At 43.1% G+C, this 23,220-nt stretch overlaps 1 protein-coding gene and 1 long non-coding RNA gene across 2 annotated transcripts; both read left to right on the forward strand.

Annotated features, from left to right (window-relative positions):
* Window positions 1-2,352: 2,352 nt before the first annotated feature.
* LOC309326901 (uncharacterized protein) lies at window positions 2,353-22,202 on the forward strand. Its single transcript, XM_081835931.1, has 14 exons — window positions 2,353-3,108; window positions 5,578-5,706; window positions 5,807-5,904; window positions 6,000-6,126; window positions 6,889-6,983; window positions 8,911-9,091; window positions 9,910-10,013; window positions 18,957-19,164; window positions 19,295-19,417; window positions 19,512-19,609; window positions 20,130-20,256; window positions 21,249-21,343; window positions 21,538-21,712; window positions 21,994-22,202. The coding sequence occupies exons 1-14, from the start codon at window positions 2,928-2,930 to the stop codon at window positions 22,104-22,106; spliced, it is 1,854 nt and encodes a 617-aa protein (XP_081692057.1). The 5' UTR covers window positions 2,353-2,927; the 3' UTR covers window positions 22,107-22,202.
* Window positions 14,074-14,882, forward strand: LOC309327627. The gene is made up of 2 exons (XR_014150599.1): window positions 14,074-14,605; window positions 14,715-14,882. It is a non-coding gene; the product is annotated as an uncharacterized lncRNA (long non-coding RNA).
* Window positions 22,203-23,220: the final 1,018 nt, after the last annotated feature.

Here is a 23,220-nt window from a genome sequence, read left to right on the forward strand (position 1 = left end):
TATCAAAGCTTCTATATGTTTAATCAAGGCTTGTATTTAAAATGAGCTTTAAAAAGGATTTTCAAATGTTTCATGCCAGGCAGAAAGAACCTTGGCAAGATGTTTTTCCTCCTAAGACAAGGGGGCCCCCCTGATTTATAGCAGGAAAAACAATTCTCAAAGTCATAAAAAAAGGAATTACAGACAACTGACCTTGCAGATTGCAAAACACAATTAGGAATGGGCAAATAGTAACATGATACCATGGGGCCTTTCTTAAACCTTGAGTTGTATTTTCAAAGGCCAGGAGCAAATGGGGAAAAACATTTAGCTGACAGAAAAGAGAGCATTTTTGAAAAGTCTTTTCTAAAGCTGTTTCTTTCTTAAACTGAGAGAGTTAAAAAGGTTAAATGTGTTAAATATTGGGAAAGGCAACTGGCTTGGCTGTAGAAGGAGTAGCTTCTTTCTATTTTATTTTGAGGCTGGAGAGGAGGGTGAAAGGGGGAGGTGCAAACTGAAGAGGCTTCTTTTAAAAGCTGTTTTTTTTTTTTACTGAGTTCCTTCCTTTTCACTTTGAGAAGCTTTATTCTTTTAAAAGGCTACATATGACAAATGTATGAAATATATTAGCTTAAATATATTGACTTAAATGTAATTATGCAAAGGATTTAAGAAATGCTAGATTCTTATTTCATAGAGTCATATTGTAATAGGAGACCAGAGGGGCAAATGAGCCTAGCCCCCCTGCTAGACAGGAGACGCCATAGAGCACTCTTGATATATAGTTGTCAGGCATTTGTTTAAAAACCTTCAATTGAAGGAAATCTTTCAATGTTGATGTGAACTCAAGATCCTTGACATCTGTTGAAGATAAAAATGTAAGATTAACCATTTGTTTTAGAAGGCAATAGGGCAAGGAGGGCAAGAGGTGAGCTGGTAATTAAGATTCCATGTAAGATATATTATTACTTATTTGTCATTTATATATAGCTCTTTGTCTCCCATATAAGGACAGAAGGAAGTGGGTGTATCTTTTGTGATTGGTTCTAGCAAACAGCCAATAGGAATTTCAACCAGGCTGATTGGACAGAGGCAGCCACAGGAGGAGCAAAGGGGGCTGGATTAAGGAAATATAAGTGCTGGTCAGGATGGCAGGAGGCCAGGCCAGAGCTTGGTAACCATGTACCACTGTGCCTCTTATTTATTTGTCTGACAAATAAATTACTATTTTAATTTCTCTATTGCTGCGTTGAATATTTCATTCCAGCTAAGCGTTAACCACAAGCAGGGTGCTACAACATCTCTATGGAAATATACATCGCGATGCTCCAGATCAATAATGCATATTCCCAAGTAAGTGTGCACAGAATTGCAGCTGTATTGCATTTAGAGTAGGAGATCTGGGACTTTGAGTATTCTAGATAGGGGGTGCAATGTTTTCTTTTCTGGCAGGTCTCTTGCGCCGCTGACACAAGAATTTTAACCCGGGAAATATTTCCCAACATGAAGATGGGAGGTGGAACTTGTGGACTTTCTGACTGCCATGTACAAGATCCCAGGGTTTGTTCTCTAGGCCTGACAGAGTAACACTGGGCCTCTATTGCCTCTTGATTTGTTTTTGAGACCAGGATATGTTCACCTGGATCTGTTCTCCTCGGTAAATTTGATCTGTTTATTTTCCCTCTTGACTCTGTCTGCATTATCACAGCCACTTTGCTAACGTGAACCACTCAGATACTACGCCTATTGTTATATACTGAGTTGAATAGGATCCAAACTGCAGCAGTCTGATTGGTCCTAGAACAATAGGATCCAAATTGCAGCAGACTGATTGGTCCTAGAACAATAGGATTCAGAATGCAGCAGTCTGATTGGTCCTAGAACAATGCAGCAGTCTGATTGGTCCTAGAACAATGCAGCAGTATGATTGGTTGGCAGGAACCACCCAATCATGCTCCAGATATAAGTGAATCCACAAGCTGATTGGCTTACAGTAGAATTCCAGATTTAGCCAATCATGTGCAGCCCATTGTGTAAATAATGTATATAAAGCAGATACTTTGAGGGGACTTTCATTCATTCCTCCTCACCACTATGAGCTGAATAAAGAGCATGAAATCACTTTGCGACTCTGAGTATATTTCACCCATGAATGAATTCTGCAGAACTCGCATGCTAATTTGTTATGTTTTCCTTGGTCCCAGTAAAGATGATTACTCCACTGTGGATTTTGGAGTTTTCCCTCACTGACAAACACAGCTACCCTGTATATTTGTTGTTTATATACCCAGAGGGGCTCTTATGTCATTCCTCCATTAGCTATTGCTTGCTATTATCTCTTAGTTATTTTTTTTTTAACACACTCTGGTGCTGAGCCAAAGAATTTCAACACAGGAAAGCCAATGACTCCGATAAAATCCCTCCACCAGGCAATGGGAAGAGTTTAGTTGTGTTTTGAAAGAACTTGTGTGAGGTCTGGATTTCCTGCGAGAGGAAAAGAGGCTTTTCAGGCTGAGGGTAGAAGAAGAGGCCAAGATTCTTGGATTACTTGCAGAGTAATCTTGAGATCTAGGCAAACAGCGGACAAAATGAACAAATTGGAGGTTCTGGGAGAAAAAGCACAGTATTCAGTCTGCCTATACTCCACCCATCCACCCCCTGCAGCCATTCTGTTGGCTGGTAAAACAATGGGCTGGATTGAAATGATAAAATCAACGCTGTTTCCTGGGGTTGGACTTTCCTGAATGAGGAACTCGCCTGTTGCCCTTTAGATTGCATAAGAGTGATGAAATAAAACAGGCTGGGACGCAACTGTGCCTGGAAGCAGGAAGAGAAACACAGTTGTGGAGTGGAAGTGAAGAAACCTCTTAGAGAATAACTCCAGAGGGTACACCCAGGAGGCTGCTGCTTTCTTTGTGAAGGGCTACACAACCCTTGCACCTCGGACCATGGCCAACCAAACAGACTACAACGAATTCTTGCACAAGCACAGGGATGTCTTCCGGAGGTTTCCGCTGGAGCTGGTCCATGGGATCCCCCTGATGGAGCCCATTGCTCAACAATGGGCTCCAATTGAAAACTTCCAGGCGCGGCCAGATGACTTGCTTCTCTCAACTTACCCCAAAGCAGGTGAGACACCAGAAAGGGGAGCAGGCGGGGTGTACGACTGCAGGAGGAAAAACAGAAGGAGGAGGGCCATAGCAATCGCAGGTGCCACCCCTCCAAGAAAACGGGTGGGGTGCGGGAAGACCAAGGAGACAAACCTCAAAGCACCCTCAAAGTTCTCCTGTTATCGAGGAAATAAGGAGGAACTGTTAGGGAGAAATTATATTCGGGTCACCTTTAAAGCTGAACCTATTTGGCACTCTTCAAATTTTGGAAGAGAATTATCCAGCCAGCTGATGTGTACAAAAATGAATATACGAAAGGTAAAATATGCATCAAAATGCATGTGTGAGTGAAAACAGCATAGAAAAATGCATTGTTCTGGGTGAAATTGCTATGCAAAAATGTGCATGTTAAGCAAAATTCTATACAAAAACATGAATTTCACACTAAAATGCTGGTGAACTTTCATGGTGACTTTAAAATGACAACAACACAGCAAACTGCCATGGAAATGTGGAGAACTGAAAGACTGGAAAGATAAGAAATGGAGAGAAACCAAAATTGACAGATTTGCCCATCCTGGTGACTGCTGCTCTGGTGAAGAAATGCACTGGGCCCAATAAATTAGGAGAAAGGAAGCAGAAATTGAGGTTTATTTCGTTAGGTTGGTTTCATGTGTTTGTTTTGCTGTAGGGTTGCTCAATTGTCTCTCAGGGAGTTACATAAATATGTGTCTTGGCAGAGGAAATGGCTTTAAAAGCACCAAAAAGTAAACATGTTCTTTCCGAAAGGAAGCTACATTATTTCATAAACATATGCATAAGTTGTTGTTGTTTTTCCAAAAATTGGTTTCATTGTGCAATGTGTATAGCATTTATTTGTATTTAAAGTTACTGCGAGAGTGTTGTAATCCCTCAGGACTGAGGAGAAGGATATTAAATAAGTGGAACAAACAAGTAGCAGACATGTTGTTGCTTAGTTTCTTTGTACCTGCTCAAAAAAAATGTAACAGAGGCATGAGGGCGACAACAGCAGGGATAGTGAACCAAGGCTGCGGCCCTGCAGATGCTGTTGGACAGGTCAAACTAGCATGGCCAATAGTTAGAGTTATACATTAGAGGGGGTGGCAATGTAGGCAAATGCTTTTGCGTTTGTTTGAACTATGGATGAGGAGAAAGTCCATGCAGTTCACATTCAAGGTATACCTGCCTAGTCAGCACTTTTGGAAACAATAGGTGAAGCAAAACACAGACACCTTGTCCTGGTTCCTGCTTCCCAAAAACACAGATTGAGGCTCTTACTTATTTAAAGAAATCTTTATTCAGATGCAGCGCTCCTCTGGAGCTGGGAATTCACAGCAGGGCAGGGAGTTCCAAAATGGGCTGAGCAACAAATACATCCCAACAAGCTTCCCCACTCCTCCCGCCAAGTTTTAAAAGTTGAGGTGTGACGCTCTCACTCGGAAGACTCTCTTGCCTTGCAGGAATGCTGAGCATGAGCTTTTGTGGGTAACAAGGCTGCCTCCTCCTGTTCAGCCTTTCCCCTTGGCTTATAAAAGCTCTCCCCAGCTTCCACAGACACACTCTGCTCCACTGAAGGGTCGGAGGCAAGAGCTGGCATCCCTATTTCCCCTCCAACATGGCTGAAGCCAGAGTGGGAAGGGGAGATGCCCTTCCTCCACCCCTGGTTCCCTTGGTATAGTCCCCCACTTCTTCCTTCTCCTCTGTCTGGGCCAAATCGTATCCCAACAGCACTTGTGGGGCTGATAACATAAGCCTTCCTGTTATGTACTGAGTTGAATAGGATCTAAAATGCAGCAGTCTGATTGGTCCTAGAACAATAGGATCCAGAATGCAGCAGTCTGATTGGTCCGCAGGAGCCACCCAATCCAACTCCGGGTGGAAGTGAATCCGCAACCTGATTGGCCTACAGGGGAATCCCAGAATTAGCCAATCACGTGGGGCCCATTGTGTAAATAATGTATATAAAGCAGACATTTCGGGGGAATTTCCATTCCTCACTACTCTTGAGCTGAATAAAGAGCATGAAATCCACACTTGACTCCGAGCATATTTCGCTTCCAAATTCACACTTCTTTAAATTTTGCAATGTAGGTCTCCAACCAAGTAACATGTGGAAAAACACCTGTGCTAGGGCAAAGTTCACCTCAAAATGCCAATATTAGTGGAAATAACATACCCAAAATGCATTGTAGTTGGGGAAAGCTGCAAAAATGTTTATGTTAGTTAAAATTGCATGCCAAAGTATATTTATGTATTAGGAGAAATTCACACCAACGTCAATTTTGTGAGGACTTTAAAAATCAATAAATCCCAATTTATTATTTTTCTCCTCTAATAACATTTTGTATGTTGCCCAATTTTCTTTCATGTTTTTCTGTTTCACAGCTAATACTTCTATAGGTGAGATCCACCAAGGGGTTTTAGGTTCTAGTAGATCTCTATATTTGCTGTTCCTCTGGGCTTTCAGGTACCACATGGATTCAAGAGATTGTTGACCTGGTCCTTACCGGCGGCGATGTGGAAAAAGCTCGTCGAGCTCCTGTGTACATCCGGATCCCATTTCTAGAAATTTGCTCTCCACCCCCGGTGCCTTCAGGTGAGCCCAGAGAACCCAGGCACGCAGCCCCACTTGTAAAAAAAAAAACCTCACAGGCAGCGAACTAACTCATCCAATCCTTTCTCTGATTTTTCCTTAGGGGTCAGCATTCTGGTAGATACCCCATCTCCTCGTGTGATCAAAACCCACCTCCCCTTCCAGCTTGTTCCTAAAAGCTTTTGGGACAAGAAATGCAAAGTAAGTGTTGCTTGCCTCATCCCTTCCTGCCACCCCCCACCCCTCAATCCTGCCCTATGCCACCTCATACCATTCTCCCTTCTGGTCCCTTGCAGGTAATCTATGTTGCTCGCAATGCCAAGGACAACTTGGTCTCCTACTTCTTCTTTGACCAGATGAACGTGACGCAGCCAGACCCTGGGCCGTGGGATGGCTATGTTAAGAAATTCATGGAAGGCAAACGTGAGTTCTAGGAGAAGGAGCCATGTTTAATAATTAGTACTTGTTGGGCATGGGGAGGGTGGGGTACAGAAGATGCCCTGATTCCCCCTCCATGATGAAGGGGGTGTCTAATGAATCAGAACAGCAGTGACTGAATTTTCTGAGACCCTCCTTGAACCTCAACAGCATTGTGATCCCCCTTCTATCAGGGTGCTGCCACAACCCACAGCAGTTGAAGGCCACTGAGTTAGAGGGGAAATAATCCAGGGACTCCTGGAATTTATAGATTCATGTAAAGCATGAATCTATAATGAAAAACCCTTGGTTTTTCATTGGCCCGCACTCATTTTCTGTCTCGCACAAAGCCCCTTTCCTGTAAGAAACTTCCGGGTTTACGAGAGGATTCCTGGCTTACAAACAGATTTTCCAGAAGCAAATATCTTGTGCTTTACCCAGCAAGATTTCTAGAAGTGAAACCTTTAATATAATGTGCAAATTAAAGGTTAGGGAAATGTCAGGAAAACTGAACAATGCAGCCTTTACCTCCCATTGTCCCTGGCCGTTGGTCATGCTGGCTGGAGCTGAGTCCCTCAACATCTGGAGGGCCACGGTTTCCCAGCTCTGCTACATACCTGGAAATAGGTACCCCTGTACGGAGTGGTACTTACTTCTTCTAAGTACACATGAATGGGAGAGTACTGTGGGATTGCATTAGATTAATTGATTCCTTTAACTAGGTGACAGACTTAATCCTTGTTACATCTTATCTCCCTTGTCTCTCAGTTGCCTGGGGCTCTTGGTATGACCATGTCCGGCGTTACTGGGATGAGAAAGGCAAGCACCGTATCCTCTACCTCTTCTACGAGGACATGAAAGAGGTGGGTGTAGAATATGAATCAGCCAAAGGCCTGGTTGAAGAGAAATGTTTTCACCTGGTGCCTAAAGATATACAGGTGAAACTTGGAAAATTATAATATTGTGGAAAAGTTCATTTATTTCAGTAATTCAACTTAAAAGGTGAAACTAATATATGAGATAGACTCATGACATGCAAACCAGCTGATGACATGGCTCCCCAAATCTCTTTTCTGATGAGAGCAGCTTTTGCATCTCATTTGGAAACCAAGGACCCAGAGTCTGGAGGAAGAATGGGGAGGCACACAATGCCTCCCCATTTGATTTGGGGAGCCATGTCAGCAGCTGGTGTTGGTCCACTGTGCTTCATTAAGTCCAGGGTCAATGTAGCCATCTACCAGGAGATTTTGGAGCACTTCATGCTTCCTTCCACAGACGAGCTTTATAGGGATGCTGATTTCATTTTCCAGCAGGACTTTCGTCACCTGCCCACACTGCCAAAAGTACCAAAACCTGGATCAATGCCCATGGGATTACTGTGCTTGGTTGGCCCCCAGTCTATGGGGCATTGCCAAGAGAAAGATGAGAGACATGAGACTGAGCAATGCAGAAGAGCTGAAGGCTGCTGTTGAAGCTTCCTGTCTTCCATAACACCTCAGCAGCGCCACAGGCTGAGAGCATCCATGCCACGCCGCATTGAGGCAGTAATTGATGCAAAAGGGACCCAAACCAAGTACTGAGTACATGTGCATGCTTCTACTTCTCAGAGGTCCAATATTGCTCTATTTGCAGTCCTTGTTTTGCTGATTCCATTTAATATTCTAATTTTCTGAGATTGTTAATTTGGGGTTTTCATCAGCTGTACACCATAAACATCACAATTATAACAAATAAAGGCTTGACATATCCCCGCTTTGCATGTCATGAGTCTATCTCATATATTAGTTTCACCTTTTAAGTTGAATTACTGAAATAAATGAACTTTTCCACAATATTCTAATTTTCCGAGTTTCACCTGTATAAAGAAGGCTCCAGATGAACTTCCCTGGGGAAAGCATTCACTGGCGGAGGAAGAGGAGTGGGGGGGGGGAGCACACCGCCCCTGGCAGCGCAATCCCAGTGGCATGCCATTGCAGCTGCCCCCCTGCACTCTGCCCCTGCAGGCAGCATGCCACATCTCTGGGACGCACGCCAGCCTCGCCCCCGCCTGCTCTCTGCCCCCCCCCCGGTGCCAGAGCATGAAGCTCCGCCACTGAGAGCATTCCACCAATGAGGAGCCACCACAGCAAAGGCTCAATCTCGTGTTGCCACCCTCCAGACTTCACGTGGAGGAGGCACACAAACAAGGGCCTCAGATGATGAATGCAGAGTCCATGGAAGAGCCGGTCCTTAAGGTATTGCAGTCCTGAGCCATTTATGTATACTTTCCCTTAACATATGCATTTCTTGTACACCTTTTTTGTTGGCTCGCTTTCCTGCAAAATTCAGAGAAGTCTGATCTTCAGAGCTGAATTTCAGTTCGTTTATTGTTTCAAGAAGCGCAAATTAGGTAGAATTGCATTAAAATGCAAACTCAACCAAATTGATCTCCCATCCCTGGAAGTAATACAAATCTCCCAGCATTCCTCACTCAGGTTGCTCTCAGAAATGTGAGATTTTAACACTACTGCCTCCAGGTCAAGGCTGTGTGATGCACAACATGAAAGAAAGTGTGTTTGAAACAGAGAGGCATGTGATGCAAAAGTAAATTTATCAAATGCAGAAATGTGGAAGGGATCCAGAGACCATTGGGTTTTGCTTCTTGAAAAAGAACCAGCCAGACAGTTAGTGTTTCCTTCCCGCACTCTCAGGAACCTCAAAGGCATTCTGGAGCTTACAGGCAAATTGCAGTACCAGGTTGCTCTGTTGTGACCTCACTCCCATTCACACCCATCTGTATGTCTCCGCCAGGACTTGGCTCGCGAGGTCCGTCGTGTGAAAGATTTCCTGGAGGTTGATCTGCCTGAGGACGCCCTTCAGAAGATTGTCCACCACGCATCATTCCAGACCATGAAGAAGAACCCAATGACAAATTATGAGACCGTCCCCAACGCCATCTTTGACAAGACAAAAGGCAGCTTTATGAGGAAAGGTGAGTAAGTGACGCTAGTCTTTTAAGACCTCAAAAGATGTTGTTCCCGGCTACACAAGTTCATTTGCTCCCCCTTCCCCCACAAAGAAGGGTGAAATTGGGAAGTGGAGTGAAATTTAACTGGGGAGAGTAATCTTTTATGCTGTCTGGGCCCAATGTATTGCCCAGAGAATGTTCCAGTGGCCTGAAGTGCATTTTGCTAACTTTATAGGGAATCAAAGTGTGTAGTCACCAAGCGCTTTCTTCTTTGACAAACACTTGTAGCCAAGTAAGATTGTCTTCCATGAAAACGGTCCTAACAGTGAGTCCGTAAGTGACTGTGGAGGCCAGTTCTGGATCCACACATCTTTCCACAGTGGGGACATAGGTTTCCGGGTAGGAGTTGATCCCGGTGAGGGTTTGCCAAACGTGTCTTCCTCTTAGCCTGCTTCTCCTTTTCACCCTGAGTTGGTGCTTCTTCAAAGTCCATGACACCTTTGGTAAAGGCTGTCCCAAGAGCTTTAGGCTGCTATCTTAGATATATCTACATGGAAGTCCCACCAAACTCAATGTAGTTTACTTCTGAGCAGATACACATAGGTAGAATAATACAACATATGTGCTCAGGCACAACCTGGGTAATATGTACAAAACCTAAATGCACTGTGCTGGACACCCAAAGGAGGACCTTTGTAGATATAAAGGTCATTTATAATTATAAAGAAAAAGAAAGGCAAGTAATAGTTATCACAGAAACCCCCTATGTTAGGAGAGAGGATGCCATCTTTCAAAGTGGTCACAGGGTGAAGCTCTCTCTTTCTGCTTCTGAATTTCTTCAGGTGAAGTTGGCGACTGGAAAAATTATTTCACAGTGGCTCAAAGGGAGGAGTTTGACACAGATTACCAGCGCAAGATGGAAGGAACGACCCTGCGTTTCCGGGATGTATTATAGACTCAGAAAACCGCCCCTCTTGTATTTTATTCTTGGCCAAGAAAAAAATACAAATTATTAATATATTTGAAAGAAATAGGTGGCTTCTCCCTACCAGACCTAAGGTTATATTATGAAGCATCCTGCCTGTGCTGGCTTCGGGAATGGATAATTTGAAAAAATACGAATATTTTAGACCTTGAGAGTCATGATAATAGGTTTGGTTGGCATGTGTATCTATGGTATGAAAAGGTAAAAGTGCATAAAGGATTCTTGAATCATTTTGTAAGAAAATCAATTTTTGTGGTATGGGAGAAATATAATTTACTAGAACAGAAAACGCCATGGTGGCTTTCCCCACTGGAAGCAATATCCTTTAAAAATGTAAATATGAGAAATGACTGAGCAACATATACGGAATGGAAGCAGAATGCCAGTTGAAATTGAAAGATTTTGAGAATATAAGATTTATTAACTGACTGGTTACAATATCATCAATTAAATGATTTTTAAAAAGATAGATAAAAGGAAGGGTTTTAGTAATGAAACTTCAAGGTTTAGAAAGGAATTGTTGGAAAACACTGTAAAATTACTTTCTAAAACGTAAAGACTGCTTTTGGAATGGTATACAAAAGATGAAAAGGTTAAATCAGCAATAATACACTGGGCGAGAGATCTGGCGTATAATATTCAGCTTTCATCATGGAAGAAGTTATAGAGAACTGATTTGAAATTTATGGCATGTTATACATTGAAAGAAAATTATATGAAAATGATGTACCGTTGGTATTTAACTCCTAGTAAGTTAGCAAAAATGTATAAGGAAGGTACAAATATTGGTTGGAAATTTAAAGAAAAAGAAGGCACCTTTTATCATATGTGGTGGACGTGCAAGGTAATAAAAGCATTCTGGGAAATGATATATAATGAATTGGGGGGGGGGAATGTTTAAAGTAACTTTTTCCAAAAAAAAAAAAAAAAAAAAAACAAAACCCAAAAAAACCAGAGGCTAAATTTATAAGGAATTGCAGGTTCTGAAATCCCAAAGGATCAGAGAAGACTGTTCATGTACGCAACAACAGCTTTGTGGATGTTGATAACCCAGAGATGGAAAGAAGACAAAGTCCCTACCAGAGCAGAATGGCAGATCAAGTTGATGGACTATGCCAAAATGGCAAAGATGACTGGAAAGATCAGAAACAAGGAAGGTCAAAACTTTAATAAGGAATGGGGGGGGGGATTATAACATACCTTGGAGATATAATGGTGCTACAAAAATCTGGATGAATATAAAAGATGCAGCAGAAAGGGTTTGACAATGGGACCCACGGAGAGAGAGGTGGGAAGTCCAGAGAGATTTGTGGGAATCTTGAACTGTTGGAATGTGTTGTGATATGACTGTAATTTTTAATAAGTGAAACCAAACTAATAAATAGGAAAAGAAAGAAAGAAAACTGCCCCTCTTGGAACTGTTTCCATCAAGGCACACAACACGTTCTTTTGCCATTCAGCTTTGGTTGTAATAAATGTAGGCACCGTTAACAATGATTGTGGACACAGTGTGCATGTGCAAAAAAGGAGATGAGTCGGTGGAAGTGGACAGCAAGGAACCTGGGTTCTTTGGGTGATAGGAGGTTGAACTAGGAGCCCGGCAGATCTGTCTGAGATTCAGATGTTGGCTGTGGCAGTATGCTGTCCTATTCAGTGGTTGCTCTGCTTTGGCATGGCCGGGGGGAAAGTTAAAGACACAACCAGATAAAATGAAAATGGGACAGAAACAACAGACAGGCCTACCCACAGCATCCCTGGAAATGGCACCAGTGGCAACCAATCAGGGATTGGGCTGGGAACAACATCCACCTAATGCGCTGATCGAACCAATGAGCTTGTGAAAACAGGAACCAGAGCATCCTGTGCTCTTTTAGAAGGAAGGGCAAGAGGTTAATGCAATAAATGAATGACAGCTGCAAATCTCAAGTTCTGGCTTTAGTAAAGGGAAGCTTCTATGAAATCCGGAAGTTCTTGTGTACAGTATACCATTGTGCCCTCAGTAGGGTTCACAGGACTTTCTCCCAATGCCTTTGACAGCAACTTGCTTCTGCTCATGTTCAACTTGTTAATTTCTGAAGCTCAAGCTGCTCATAAAGGCAGGGGAGCAATTGAGGCTGGGATGCTTTCTCTCATCAGTTGCTAAGCCTAATGTAATGAAAAGTGGAGAGGAAGGGGAAATTATTACAGAAAATTCCAGCTCTAAGCTTGTCAAGGTTGCATCACAGTACGATGTGCAAATTGGCATCAGACTCTTTGGCCCCAGGTAATCAAAGTATATGAAAAAAGGTAAATTGGTCTGTAACTAAGCTTATAATCTTCTAAGGGCCAAGCTAGATGTGACAGTGGAAATTTAATATTTATACTGCCCTTCCTACAAAATGATACCAGGCCAGTGCACATACATACAGATGCACAAACTTTAATAAAAACAATTGCAAATTGCTGCACAATAAAATATTAACATAAAGGCAGGGGTTTCTTCAGATATCCAGGCCTTGGGTTGTTTACAACTGTATAAGTCAACAAAAGCACCTTAAAATTTGGCTCAGTAGCAAATCGGCATCCAATACAGTTCTTTAAAGGTTGGTGAGCTATCAAAAATTAAACTATTCTTCAAGAGTTACTAGCATCACATTTCTTAACTACAGTAATTCCACTTTTTTTGTAGTGATTGATTTGCCGAGATCCTGTTCCCATTCATGTTCAAAACTAGCTCTTGTATGATCATGGCATTGAAGTATACTTTCCATAGTAAGTAAGAAGAGAAGAAACACCCATCTATTTATTTCTAATATCATTCAAATCCCAACAAGATAAGATATAAAGGTTCCTAAATTCTGTCACTTGCAGAGGAGACTAGCCAGTGGCCCAGGAGGGGCAAATGGGGCACTGCCCCTCTAAACTCAGCCTGGTCTCATCAGCCACCATCTGCTTGTCTTCCTGTGCCTGTGTCTCAACATTGCCTTGTGCAACTCAGCAGGGAGGAGGATGGGGACAAAACTAAACAGTAATTTGTTGTCTCTCCTCCAGGCACCTGCTCTTGCTCCACCTATTGCTGATCTCCCTGCCTTCTACCCCAATGGGCACCAGGCAGTCATCACTGGCCACTTTATTCAGCTGAAAGCCAACAAGTCTCAACAAAATGCAGCAAAGTCCAGCAAAGTCCAATAAGATTCAAAGCGGTCCAGCCAGGCCCACCAAAGTCAAATAAATTCAGCAAGATCTAACAAGTTCAGTCCAAGAAGTCCAGCACAGTCAACCAGTTCAGTACGGTCCAGCAAGTTCAGCCAAGTCCAGTGTGTCCAGCAGGGTCCAACAAAAAACAATGGGCTTCCAAAAAAAAAAAAAAACCCTCCCCAAAAAACAATATTGCAATCACAGGTTTAACATGAACTGTTATTTGACTTTAATTAACATTTTATTGATACAAAAGCTGTACCCCTGGGACTTTTTGGAGATATTGATGAACTGTGGCTTAGCACTGCAAGAATGAGTTTGGGGTCTTTCCAGACTCAAACAGTCCCTTCTTTTCCTCTTGCATTGCCAAGAAGAGGCTTGCAGAAGCGTTCTTTTCCATTTTTTGTTAACCATGCCTTCTCGCTTTGTCTGAAGAGGGGATTTTGATTTAATGCTACCTATGGTCAGTTTCAAACAGCCCAACTTCAAGCCATGGTTTGTGAAGCTGGCTTGCTTGTTAGCATAAAGCATGATCTTCATTTCGGATGAGACAGCTTCTGTAAAAACATGTTGCTCCGCAGGCTTATATATTAGCAAATTAACCGGGCTTGCTTTGTGAAATTTCCCTAAACAGGGCTGCCTTCAGAAGACATCTGAAGGCAGCCCTGTTTAGGGAAGCTTTTCATGTTTAATAGGTTATTGTATTTTAGTGTTTTGTTGGAAGCCGCCCAGAGTGGCTGGGGAAACCCAGCCAGATTGGCGGGGTACAAGTAATAAATTATTATTAACAGAGGAATAATTCTTTGTGAACATGATTAACTTGGAAGCCTCCCAAGGCTCTCCTAGAGCAAGATGGGTCTTTAGGGAAATAGAGGAATGGCCAGCTGCACAACCAAGCTGGGATGCTCTCCTGTGCAGAAGGTTGCTTACAAGAAGGACAGAAGCAAAAGAACAGCACAAAGCTCTGGCCTCCTGTAGTCATCTAGTTTTTAATGATTATACTGGACCTTTTTGCAGGACTACAGCACATAGCAAGTGTAAGAAAGCTTTCAGCTGTAATGCAAACACAAGTGAAATAAATATTATTGCTTCCCCAAGGGGGTCCTAGCTTCGGAAGGAGGACCGGACTGTTGTGGTGGCTCCGAACCGGTCGGAAAATGACAGAGACCTCATCAGGATTGGCGAAAAAGCAAAGTCTGATCTTTATTTTCAAAGAACAGAAGACTGTTGCAACAGGGTTCCCACTTGTGTAACAGAAGGACAGAGTGAGAACCTTGAACAAAGGAACTGCCTTTACTTAAATACCTTTTCATTTCCATACAGATCAATGATACAGAAAAATGACAGAAATGGTGCGAAGAGAGGATTAACATAAGGTAAGTGGGGTGTTGTAAGATCTTGGGTGTTGTTAATGAAGATGTCTGCTTTGAGGTTGGGAACAAAAGCGGATCTTGACTCACAGTTCTGTTTTTGCTTCATTTTCAGGAAGAAATTCCGGAGGTTTTGGGATGATCAGTATGCAGATTAAATGGCTGGATATTTGGGAAACGGTTATCAGTCTTGGTGTGAAGTCCTGTTTCTGCATGTTTATCATTGCTGGTGTGAAGTTTCCTCTCTGCATACTTTTATTAATTAAACTGATTTTATGTTGCATTTTGGGTGTATTCACGATGTCATTTGTAGACCCAGTAGGTGGCGCTGTGGTGCTTGAAGGTATTTTGACAGTTTGTGAACAGTAGAATATTGACAGATCAAGTATATGGCAATGGAAAGTCACATAGAATATAAAATCTTTTGGCTACATTCTTCCAGTTACATTTTTCTATTCTAGTTACATTTTCTAGTGTAAGATAACACTTTTTAGAAAGATACAAAAGGCAATACATTTGGTAGAGTCAACAGTTGCATTCCTCAGCTACATTCTTTAGTGGTATTGCAGCGATACAGAAGTAAAAGATACAAGTAAAATGATACAATTTTTGTTAGCATAGAAATACGTAACACTGAGAGGTTAATTTATTAACTCCCCTCTCTGATCATGGCTTCTCTTATGACACAAGCAAATATGCAGAAGCACAATTTCCAAATTGCATTTTAACAATAACAGTAACAAACAATGTTTCTTTCTTGAGAGTGTGGTCAAATGCCTGGAAAATGCCCTCTCTAATTGTCCCCCCTACAGCAAATATAAAATGGAGAAAAATTAGTAAAAAATCAACAACCATTACAGAGGGGTGTTATCCTTCAATTGCTAACTCCTCTCCTCACCCCAAATATTTTTTTCTGATCACGTTACTTGTTTATCAATTTCAGGAACTATATTATCAAGCCACCCCCCACAGTTTTGCTTAACCTCCTTAATTATGTAAAATCTCTCACCCTGTTGTTATCCCAGAGGTTCATTTTCAATGGCAGATATACCACCATGTCTAGCAGTTTCCATATATTTCTAGCAGTTTCCATATTTCTAGCAGTTTCCATATAAACATTTCTAGCAGTTTCCATATTTCTAGCAGTTTCCATATAAACAGCCAACACATTACAATGGATCTGACCAAGTTCACACAATAAATCCATGGTGGATTTAAAATTTAATCCCAGTTTCCACCCCCTCTGCTCAGTAGACCATAAAGCCTACCGTATCTGTTTCTAGTTCCTCAAAGGGGTAAGGAACAAACGGAGTCATTAGTTACTTTCATTCTTTTCATTTTTCTTGTGAAAGCGCTGGGCAAAATTCCAGTGAATGTACTCCGGGACATGAGATCTGAACCATTGCAGGACCCTGAAGAGGGGACAATGGCATCATTCCTACATAATAAGCCAAAGATCAAATTATGTTGTGATTGTTTGCAACCGTTGTACATGGTACAGAGCAGCAGTCAGCAGTCATCAGGCTTTTTGGATCTGTTTAGATCAAGTGTGGGGGACCTATGGGGGAGCAGCAAAACATGAGCAGCAGTGATTTGGGGGGTGCAGGGTGGCAGGAAGGGCCTCTTGCCCTCACTCTGCCTGGACCCTGTGAAAGGGGGAGGTGGGCAGGCAAGACCGCTGCAACCCTCTCTCAGCTCCCAATGGCCAGACGCACACTTCGCTCTCACCCTGGGCCCACCACATGAAAGGAAAAGGTTCAAGTTTGCTCCTCCCTGCGTAGCATCACGTCTCGCCTCACAAGTCTCCCTGAGCGGCTGAAAGGGAATTAACAAAGCGGAATCTTTTGACCCAGATGTGGAAGAAGCCAGAAGTGCCGGCGACTTCGCAAGTCATCGTAGGGATAGGAAAATCACAAGAGTGGCCATAGTCTGTTGATGCGGAGGAGAAGCAGAGGTGACTTTCTGTTTTCTTTCTGTTTAGTAGCATTGCCACCTACTAATGGTACCTACTAATGGTGCCAAACAAACAAACAAACCTGGACATTTTGCCTAATTTAAAAAATCTGCCCGGACAGAAATCTTAACCTTGGAAAAGAGGGCGTGTCTGGGAGAAATCAGACATATGGCAAGCCTATCTAGACTCCCGTTGCCATCGTCATCCCTGACTGGGGCTTGATGGGGATGGAGTCCCTGAATATCTGCCAGGCCACAGATTCGTCATCCTTTGTTTTGATACACTATGGGCTGTACAACTGAAATGGCTTTGGCACTTGTGTGCAACAAACCACTTCAAAAAAACTTGGACGTCTTGCAGTAAATAAAATTCACTAGAAAGCGTGGGATAACATTTGCAGTATTGTATCATGGCCCCACAAATAAATGTCTCCTCAATGAACAGCTGATGTTGTATGACAACCCCACAAACAAAGCAGGATGAATGTTCTAGAAACAGGTTATCTGGAATAGAAGTGTCCCTAGACAATAAACAAACGGGAGTGCTGCTGAGCACATCTGGAGCCTAGAAGTTTGCTTTCAGGAACAGAAGAACTGAACTGAACTTTCACTAATGTTGCGGGGGGGGGGGAGTTGGATTCAGTTTGCATTGAAAGCCGAGCCTTCCAATCTGTACTTTGTGAAACAATATGCAAATCAAAGCAAACTGTAAACCTTCCACATTTGCACTTCTCTAGTTCTCTATCCAAAAATATATGTACAAGGGTAGTAATTCTGAAAACTTTCCCCTCACAGACCACTTGAAAATTGCAAGGGTCTTGACAGACTACTTACTGATTTGTCTGCCTGTTGAAGAAATTGTGCTGTGCTTGATGTGGTATGATTTTTATTTATATTTTTACAGACACACCACTGACAACCTCAACGAAGCTTGCAGGCCATGGACTGGAAACTCCTGCATTAGGATAAAATATTTGTAAAATGCATGTATTAGTGAGAAGAGCATACAAAAATGTATTGTGTGAAGGGGAAATGCATCAAAAATGTGTATTTTAGTCAAAACTGCATATTAGGAGAAATTCATATTTAATTCTGATGATTTTTCATGAGTTTTTTTTATTTCTTTGCAAATTGTTGGAGAAATATGAAGAACTGAATGTAAACTTGCAGAAATGATAGAATTCAAAAGTTTGATTTGTTTATTCCCCAGCTTTCACACAAAAGTCCATTTCTGGTTAACTTCCTTCGATTTCTGCTAGCGAATTTATATGGGTGAGAAAAGTCATTTTGACGGCCATTTGGGAGCCAGAAACCTGTGACCGTCTACTATGAATCAATCAGAGATCTCTAGATCCTGATGTAATTTCTGCTCACCCCACCCAAATGTAGGTGTGTAAAGGAAGTGGACGTACAGGGATGTGGGTGGCGCTGTGGGTTAAACCACAGAGCCTAGGACTTGCTGATCAGAAGGTCGGCGGTTCGAATCCCCGCGACAGGGTGAGCTCCCGTTGTTCGGTCCCAGCTCCTGCCCATCGAGCAGTTCGAAAGCACACCAGTGCAAGTAGATAAATAGGTACCGCTCCAGCGGGAAGGTAAACGGCGTTTCCATGCGCTGCTCTGGTTCACCAGAAGCGGCTTAGTCATGCTGGCCACATGACCCGGAAGCTGTACGCCGGCTCCCTTGGCCAATAAAGCGAGATGAGCACCGCAACCCCAGAGTCGGTCAGGACTGGACCTAATGGTCAGGGGTCCTTTTACCTTTACCTAAAGGAAGTGGAGTGGAAATCAGGGTGCAGATATCCCCACAAAGGTTTGAAAGCCGTACAGTGACTTCAGTTGAAGGTGCCAATAAAACCTCCAGGCCAAGGCATGTGAGGAAACTCAGCCAAAACCTCACACTCCCCTCTCTCCATCCGCACCTGCACAGACACCCAATCCCGTTCCTGGGTCATCAAAGGGGCCTCTAGAATGCCAGCATTTTGCTGGAGGAATTCATGCGCCTGCTGGGAAACTTAAACATGGGCAATTAAAGTGGATTAAAGTACTCTGTTGCATAACTCATCAATTTTTAAAAGAATGCCATTGGAAAAGTGAGATGAACAAATGATTAACAGCAGTTTGTATATAAGTACCCCACAAGCAAATCTGCATGAATGCTCACCCAGCAGACAAATCAGACCAAATACTAAATGAAGACTATAATCTAACCTCTGCATAAGCTTTGCACCAGAAAAATCAGGAGGGTTTTGAGGTCATCTGGAGGAACCCAAAACAATTTCAGGAAGTGAGATTGAGAGAGAAGGGGGAAAAGATAAAAGAAACTGTGAGTCAGGGAAGAAAAGTAAAACTGACCAGCGGCTGCTGACAGCAGATGTAGAAAGGAAGCAGGCTGGCTACTTAAAAGCAGGTGCTATACTTGCTTTTCCTGCATTGCCAGATGACAAATCTTGAATCTGACATGGAAGGTTTAGACCATAAGCTATCCCAGCGCTCTGAGCTGGTGGAGGTAGACGGAATCCCTTTGCTCAGTGGTGCTGCAGAAAGATGGGGTCGCATATCAACCTTTAAAGCCCAGGCAGACGACCTTCTCATTTGCACATACCCCAAAGCAGGTAAAGCGGAATAAAAGAGAGATGTGGGGCATTAGCACAGAGGGTGGGGGCAGGGATGATGCTGGGAAGTTGAGGGCTATTGGCTGAATGATGAGGTCTTCTCAGGTCTTCTCTCAACACCTCCTGCCAGGGACCACTTGGACGCAGGAAATTGTAGACCTGATCCAGCATGGAGGGGACCCTCAGAAATGTGTTCAAGTCCCCATCTACAAACGGATGCCCTTCCTAGAGATGCACAGTCCCTTGTTCTCACGTGAGTAGGAAAGGGAACTGCTTATGGGAGGTGATGGTTGAGGGTGGGGTGAAGGGTTTATCTCAGCTTTGAACGTTTTTCTTTGGTATCTCAGGCTTGGAAGAGGCGGAGCTGATGCTCTCTCCACGTACACTTAAGTCTCACCTCCCGGTCCAGCTCCTGCCGCCCTCCTTTTGGGAACAGAATTGCAAGGTCATTACGGGGGGGGGGGGGGGGGGACAACTGGAGGGAGGTTGCTTAGGGGTTAATCTGAGCCGAGGATCAACACTGCTTATTCTCTATTGCATTTTTAATTTTGTGGGTAACGTTTATTGTATTAAGGTTCTTATTGTTGTGAATCGTTTTGAGAGCCCTTTGAGGCTGAAGGACAGTACAGTGGTACCTCAGGTTACATACGATTCAGGTTACATACGCTTCATGTTACAGACTCCGTTAACCCAGAAATAGTGCTTCAGGTTAAGAACTTTGCTTCAGGATGAGAACAGAAATCGTGCTCTGGCGGTGCGGCAGCAGCAGCAGGAGGCCCATTAGTTAAAGTGGTGCTTCAGGTTAAGAACAGTTTCAGGTTAAGAACAGACCTCCAGAATGAATTAAGTACTTATCCCGAGGTTCCACTGTACTGACATGTTTTTTAAATATATAAATGAGCAAAAACAGCATGCATGGAGCTGAGACTCCTGGGCTCACTCTTCTTCATGATCTATTTCTGAAGATCATTTATGTGGCCAGGAATGCCAAGGATAACGCAATCTCCTACTTCCACTTCCAACGTATGAACGGGAGGATGCCAGACCCGGGAACATGGGATGAGTATCTGGAGAAGTTCATTGTGGGGAAACGTGAGTAGAGGCAAAAGATGGGATAGAGGAGACGACACAGGACCCGGAGAAAATAGTGCAGCCCACCCCCATGCTCAAGCTCTGTGCATATGGCAGAAGAGTGGAGCCCATTGGCTCCAAGCAACAGTCTCGGCAGTATGAGGGTTCTTACACAAGGCCACCTGGTTTGAGCAGGCAGAGCAAGACAAATGGATGCTCTGTGGATGTGACGGTCAGCTCCATGTGGCACTCATTGTTTTGGCACCAGTCAAGCTGAGACTGAACTTTAAACAGAAGCTGTGCCTCTAACTGAGTAGTTAGCACTGTCTTTAGTGAGAGGACCCCTCCCATTTAAAGGAGGCCAGGCTGCTTTGACAGAAATCTAAAGGAGCTGGAGAGGCTGCAGTTCCATTAGGGTTTGTGAGGTGGGGTAGAGTCCAACTAGAGTAACAACATCCTCTCTCTTCAGACCTGAGAGGCACAACAGAGCAGGTTAGCAAGTCTTGGAGAAAAGTAAATAGATTTACTTTTCATTTGCATTAACGAAATATTTACATTAACTATAAATACTTCTAGTTAATGCATGTGTTACTTTACACCACACAAGGACACTTTTTTTCTAACAATCTAGCCTGTCTCAGCTGAGCAAGGCCCACTAGCATGTGTGGCAAGGCAGGACCAAGTTCAGACAGGATGCAAGGCATTGTAGGGCTCAGGCTGGCTGTGAAGCAAAGGTGTGGTAGGGTTCAAGGTAGAGACACAGTGGGGCTGTGGTCTGGGGAGCACAGAAATCTGAAGTAGCTCCAGCAAAGAACAAGGGGACACTGAGTCCTTATACAGTAGTAGCTGCAGGAAGTGTGCCCTAATTGTTAGCACCACCTTGGCAACAAGATATTGCTCTTTGTGAACCTGCAAAGGGGTTGTTGAGTTGTTGTTTTGTTTGCCTTTGAATTCTGATGAAAATTAGCTTAATAATCATAACTGATTCTCTACCTCTTTACCTCTCTTTGCAGTTCCCTGGGGCTCCTGGTTTGACCACGTTTGTGGCTGGTGGAAGGCTAAGGATTCTCACCCAATTCTCTATCTTTTTTATGAAGACATGAAAGAGGTGAGCAGTTTACATATGCACTCCTTCCTTTCAGTAATTTCAACCAGGAAGGAATTTATCTGCGATAAATGTTCTAAGCAACCACCTGCATACAGTGAGCTTCTGAAAATCAGTGTCCCAAACAAGTGATAAACACAGTGAGCTTTGTTATGGCAGCTTTCCGGGCAGAATCCTCTCCATCTTTCCCTTCCTAGCACCCAGCCTTAGCAATTCGGAAAATAGCTCAGTTCCTGGACCAAGAGCTTTCTGAGCCAGCTTTGAACCGGATCATGCAGCACACAGAGTTCAACAGCATGAAAGTGAATCCCATGGCTAATTACAGCACAATGCCAACTTACAACCACGCTTTGTCACCCTTCATGCGAAAAGGTAGGAGTGAAAAGGACATTTTCCAGCCACAAGTGATATGGGAGGAGAGCTATGTACAGATCATACATTTAAAGCACATCTCCACTTCCCAAAAACACTGGGAACTGTAGTTTGGTAAGGGTGCTGGGAGTTGGAGCTCTGTAAGGGGTAAACTACAGTTCCTAGGATTCTTGGGGAAAAGCCTTGACTGTTATTATACCTTTAAAGTATGTTGTGTAGTAGCAGAAGGGAAACAGTATGCATTGAGGGGGGCATTTCTAAGCTGTTTCCCTTGCCTGCAGGCACCGTAGGAGACTGGAAAGACTACTTCACAGTGGCTCAAAGTGAACGGCTTGACGATCTGTGTGCCCAATTATTAAAGGGCAGTGGCCTCACCTTCCGCACTCAGCTATAAGCACCCCTCTGTGCTCTTCATCAATCCCATGCCTGGAGCTTGGGCCTGCATTGAACAAAATAGACCATGTAGCCACAAGCAAGGACCACATAGGGTGTGCATGTTTGTTTTGAAATTTACCTTTTTTTAAAAAAATCAATGATTTGTGAAATAAAATGATTGTGTTTGCTCTTTATTAATTCCACACTGAGAGTGAATAAAATAACTCGTCTTGCATTATTATTTGTGCTCCACCTTCTTTCCAATTAACCCCAGAGGACAGATTTAGGGTTTAACCATTTTAACTTTGCAGCAACTCTATCCTAAGCCCTGAGGCAGGCTGTAGTACTGAAGAGAGTGGAAAGAGAGGTTTAATATAAGTTTTGTTCATAGAAAGTGGCTTTGTGGGGTGTTAGATTAGATTAGATGACATGAGTATTGCTTTTATATAGTGGATAGATGAAGAATCGGAAGTTCTTTATTTTCTGAATAATATTTTTCTATCTTTCGCTTTAAACCTCTTTTCTATACTGTTTATTCTTTTTTTCTTTTCCCTACTCTATTTTTCTCCCTCCTTTTATGTTTTTGTTGTATCTATTTAAAAGACTTGTTTTGGTTAAAAAAGGGAAATGACAGTATGTTTTGTAATTTTCTCCATTAACCTTTAAAAATATGTTAAAAGAAAGAAAGCTTTAAGGCCTGAAGCCAGCAGATCTTTGCCTTCTGACCTGGATGTGCTAGGCAGTGATATTGCTGGTTTGGAGTGCCATTAAAAGTACTGATACCAAGGTGTCCTGCCCTGTTCATCACCTCACTAGCCACCCTGCAAATCCTCTCCCCCTTGGTTAGGATTTGCTTCAAAGAGAAAAGCACGGGAACAGGCTTTCCCTTACTGTAGAGAGGGGCAAAGGTCGTGTTCACTCCCTGCCACCATGACCCATTGATCTCTCAGACTGTACTCTTATTTTAATTGTGTTTGGAACAGGCTTGTGCTTGATGGCAGGAATTTGCTGTCATGTTTGAAGATGTGGTTTCCACACTGTTCTGTGCTTTGTGTAAGAGAGAGTGCAAGAGAGCTACAGTTGACTGGTCATGATGTACAGGGCACAAGCATTTAGAAGGATAGGAATATGCA

This window comes from Podarcis erhardii, assembly GCF_964252035.2.
Source record: "Podarcis erhardii genome assembly, chromosome: 13".
NCBI classification, from domain to species: Eukaryota; Metazoa; Chordata; class Lepidosauria; order Squamata; family Lacertidae; genus Podarcis; species Podarcis erhardii.

Bases quoted from the DNA above. Each gene is read 5' to 3' on its own strand.
- LOC309326901 (XM_081835931.1), top strand. From the start codon at position 2,928: ATGGCCAACCAAACAGACTACAACGAATTCTTGCACAAGCACAGGGAT. The intron at 19,418-19,511 runs GTGAGTAGGAAA...TTGGTATCTCAG, and splicing joins GCACAGTCCCTTGTTCTCAC to GCTTGGAAGAGGCGGAGCTG. The intron at 21,713-21,993 runs GTAGGAGTGAAA...CCTTGCCTGCAG, and splicing joins GTCACCCTTCATGCGAAAAG to GCACCGTAGGAGACTGGAAA.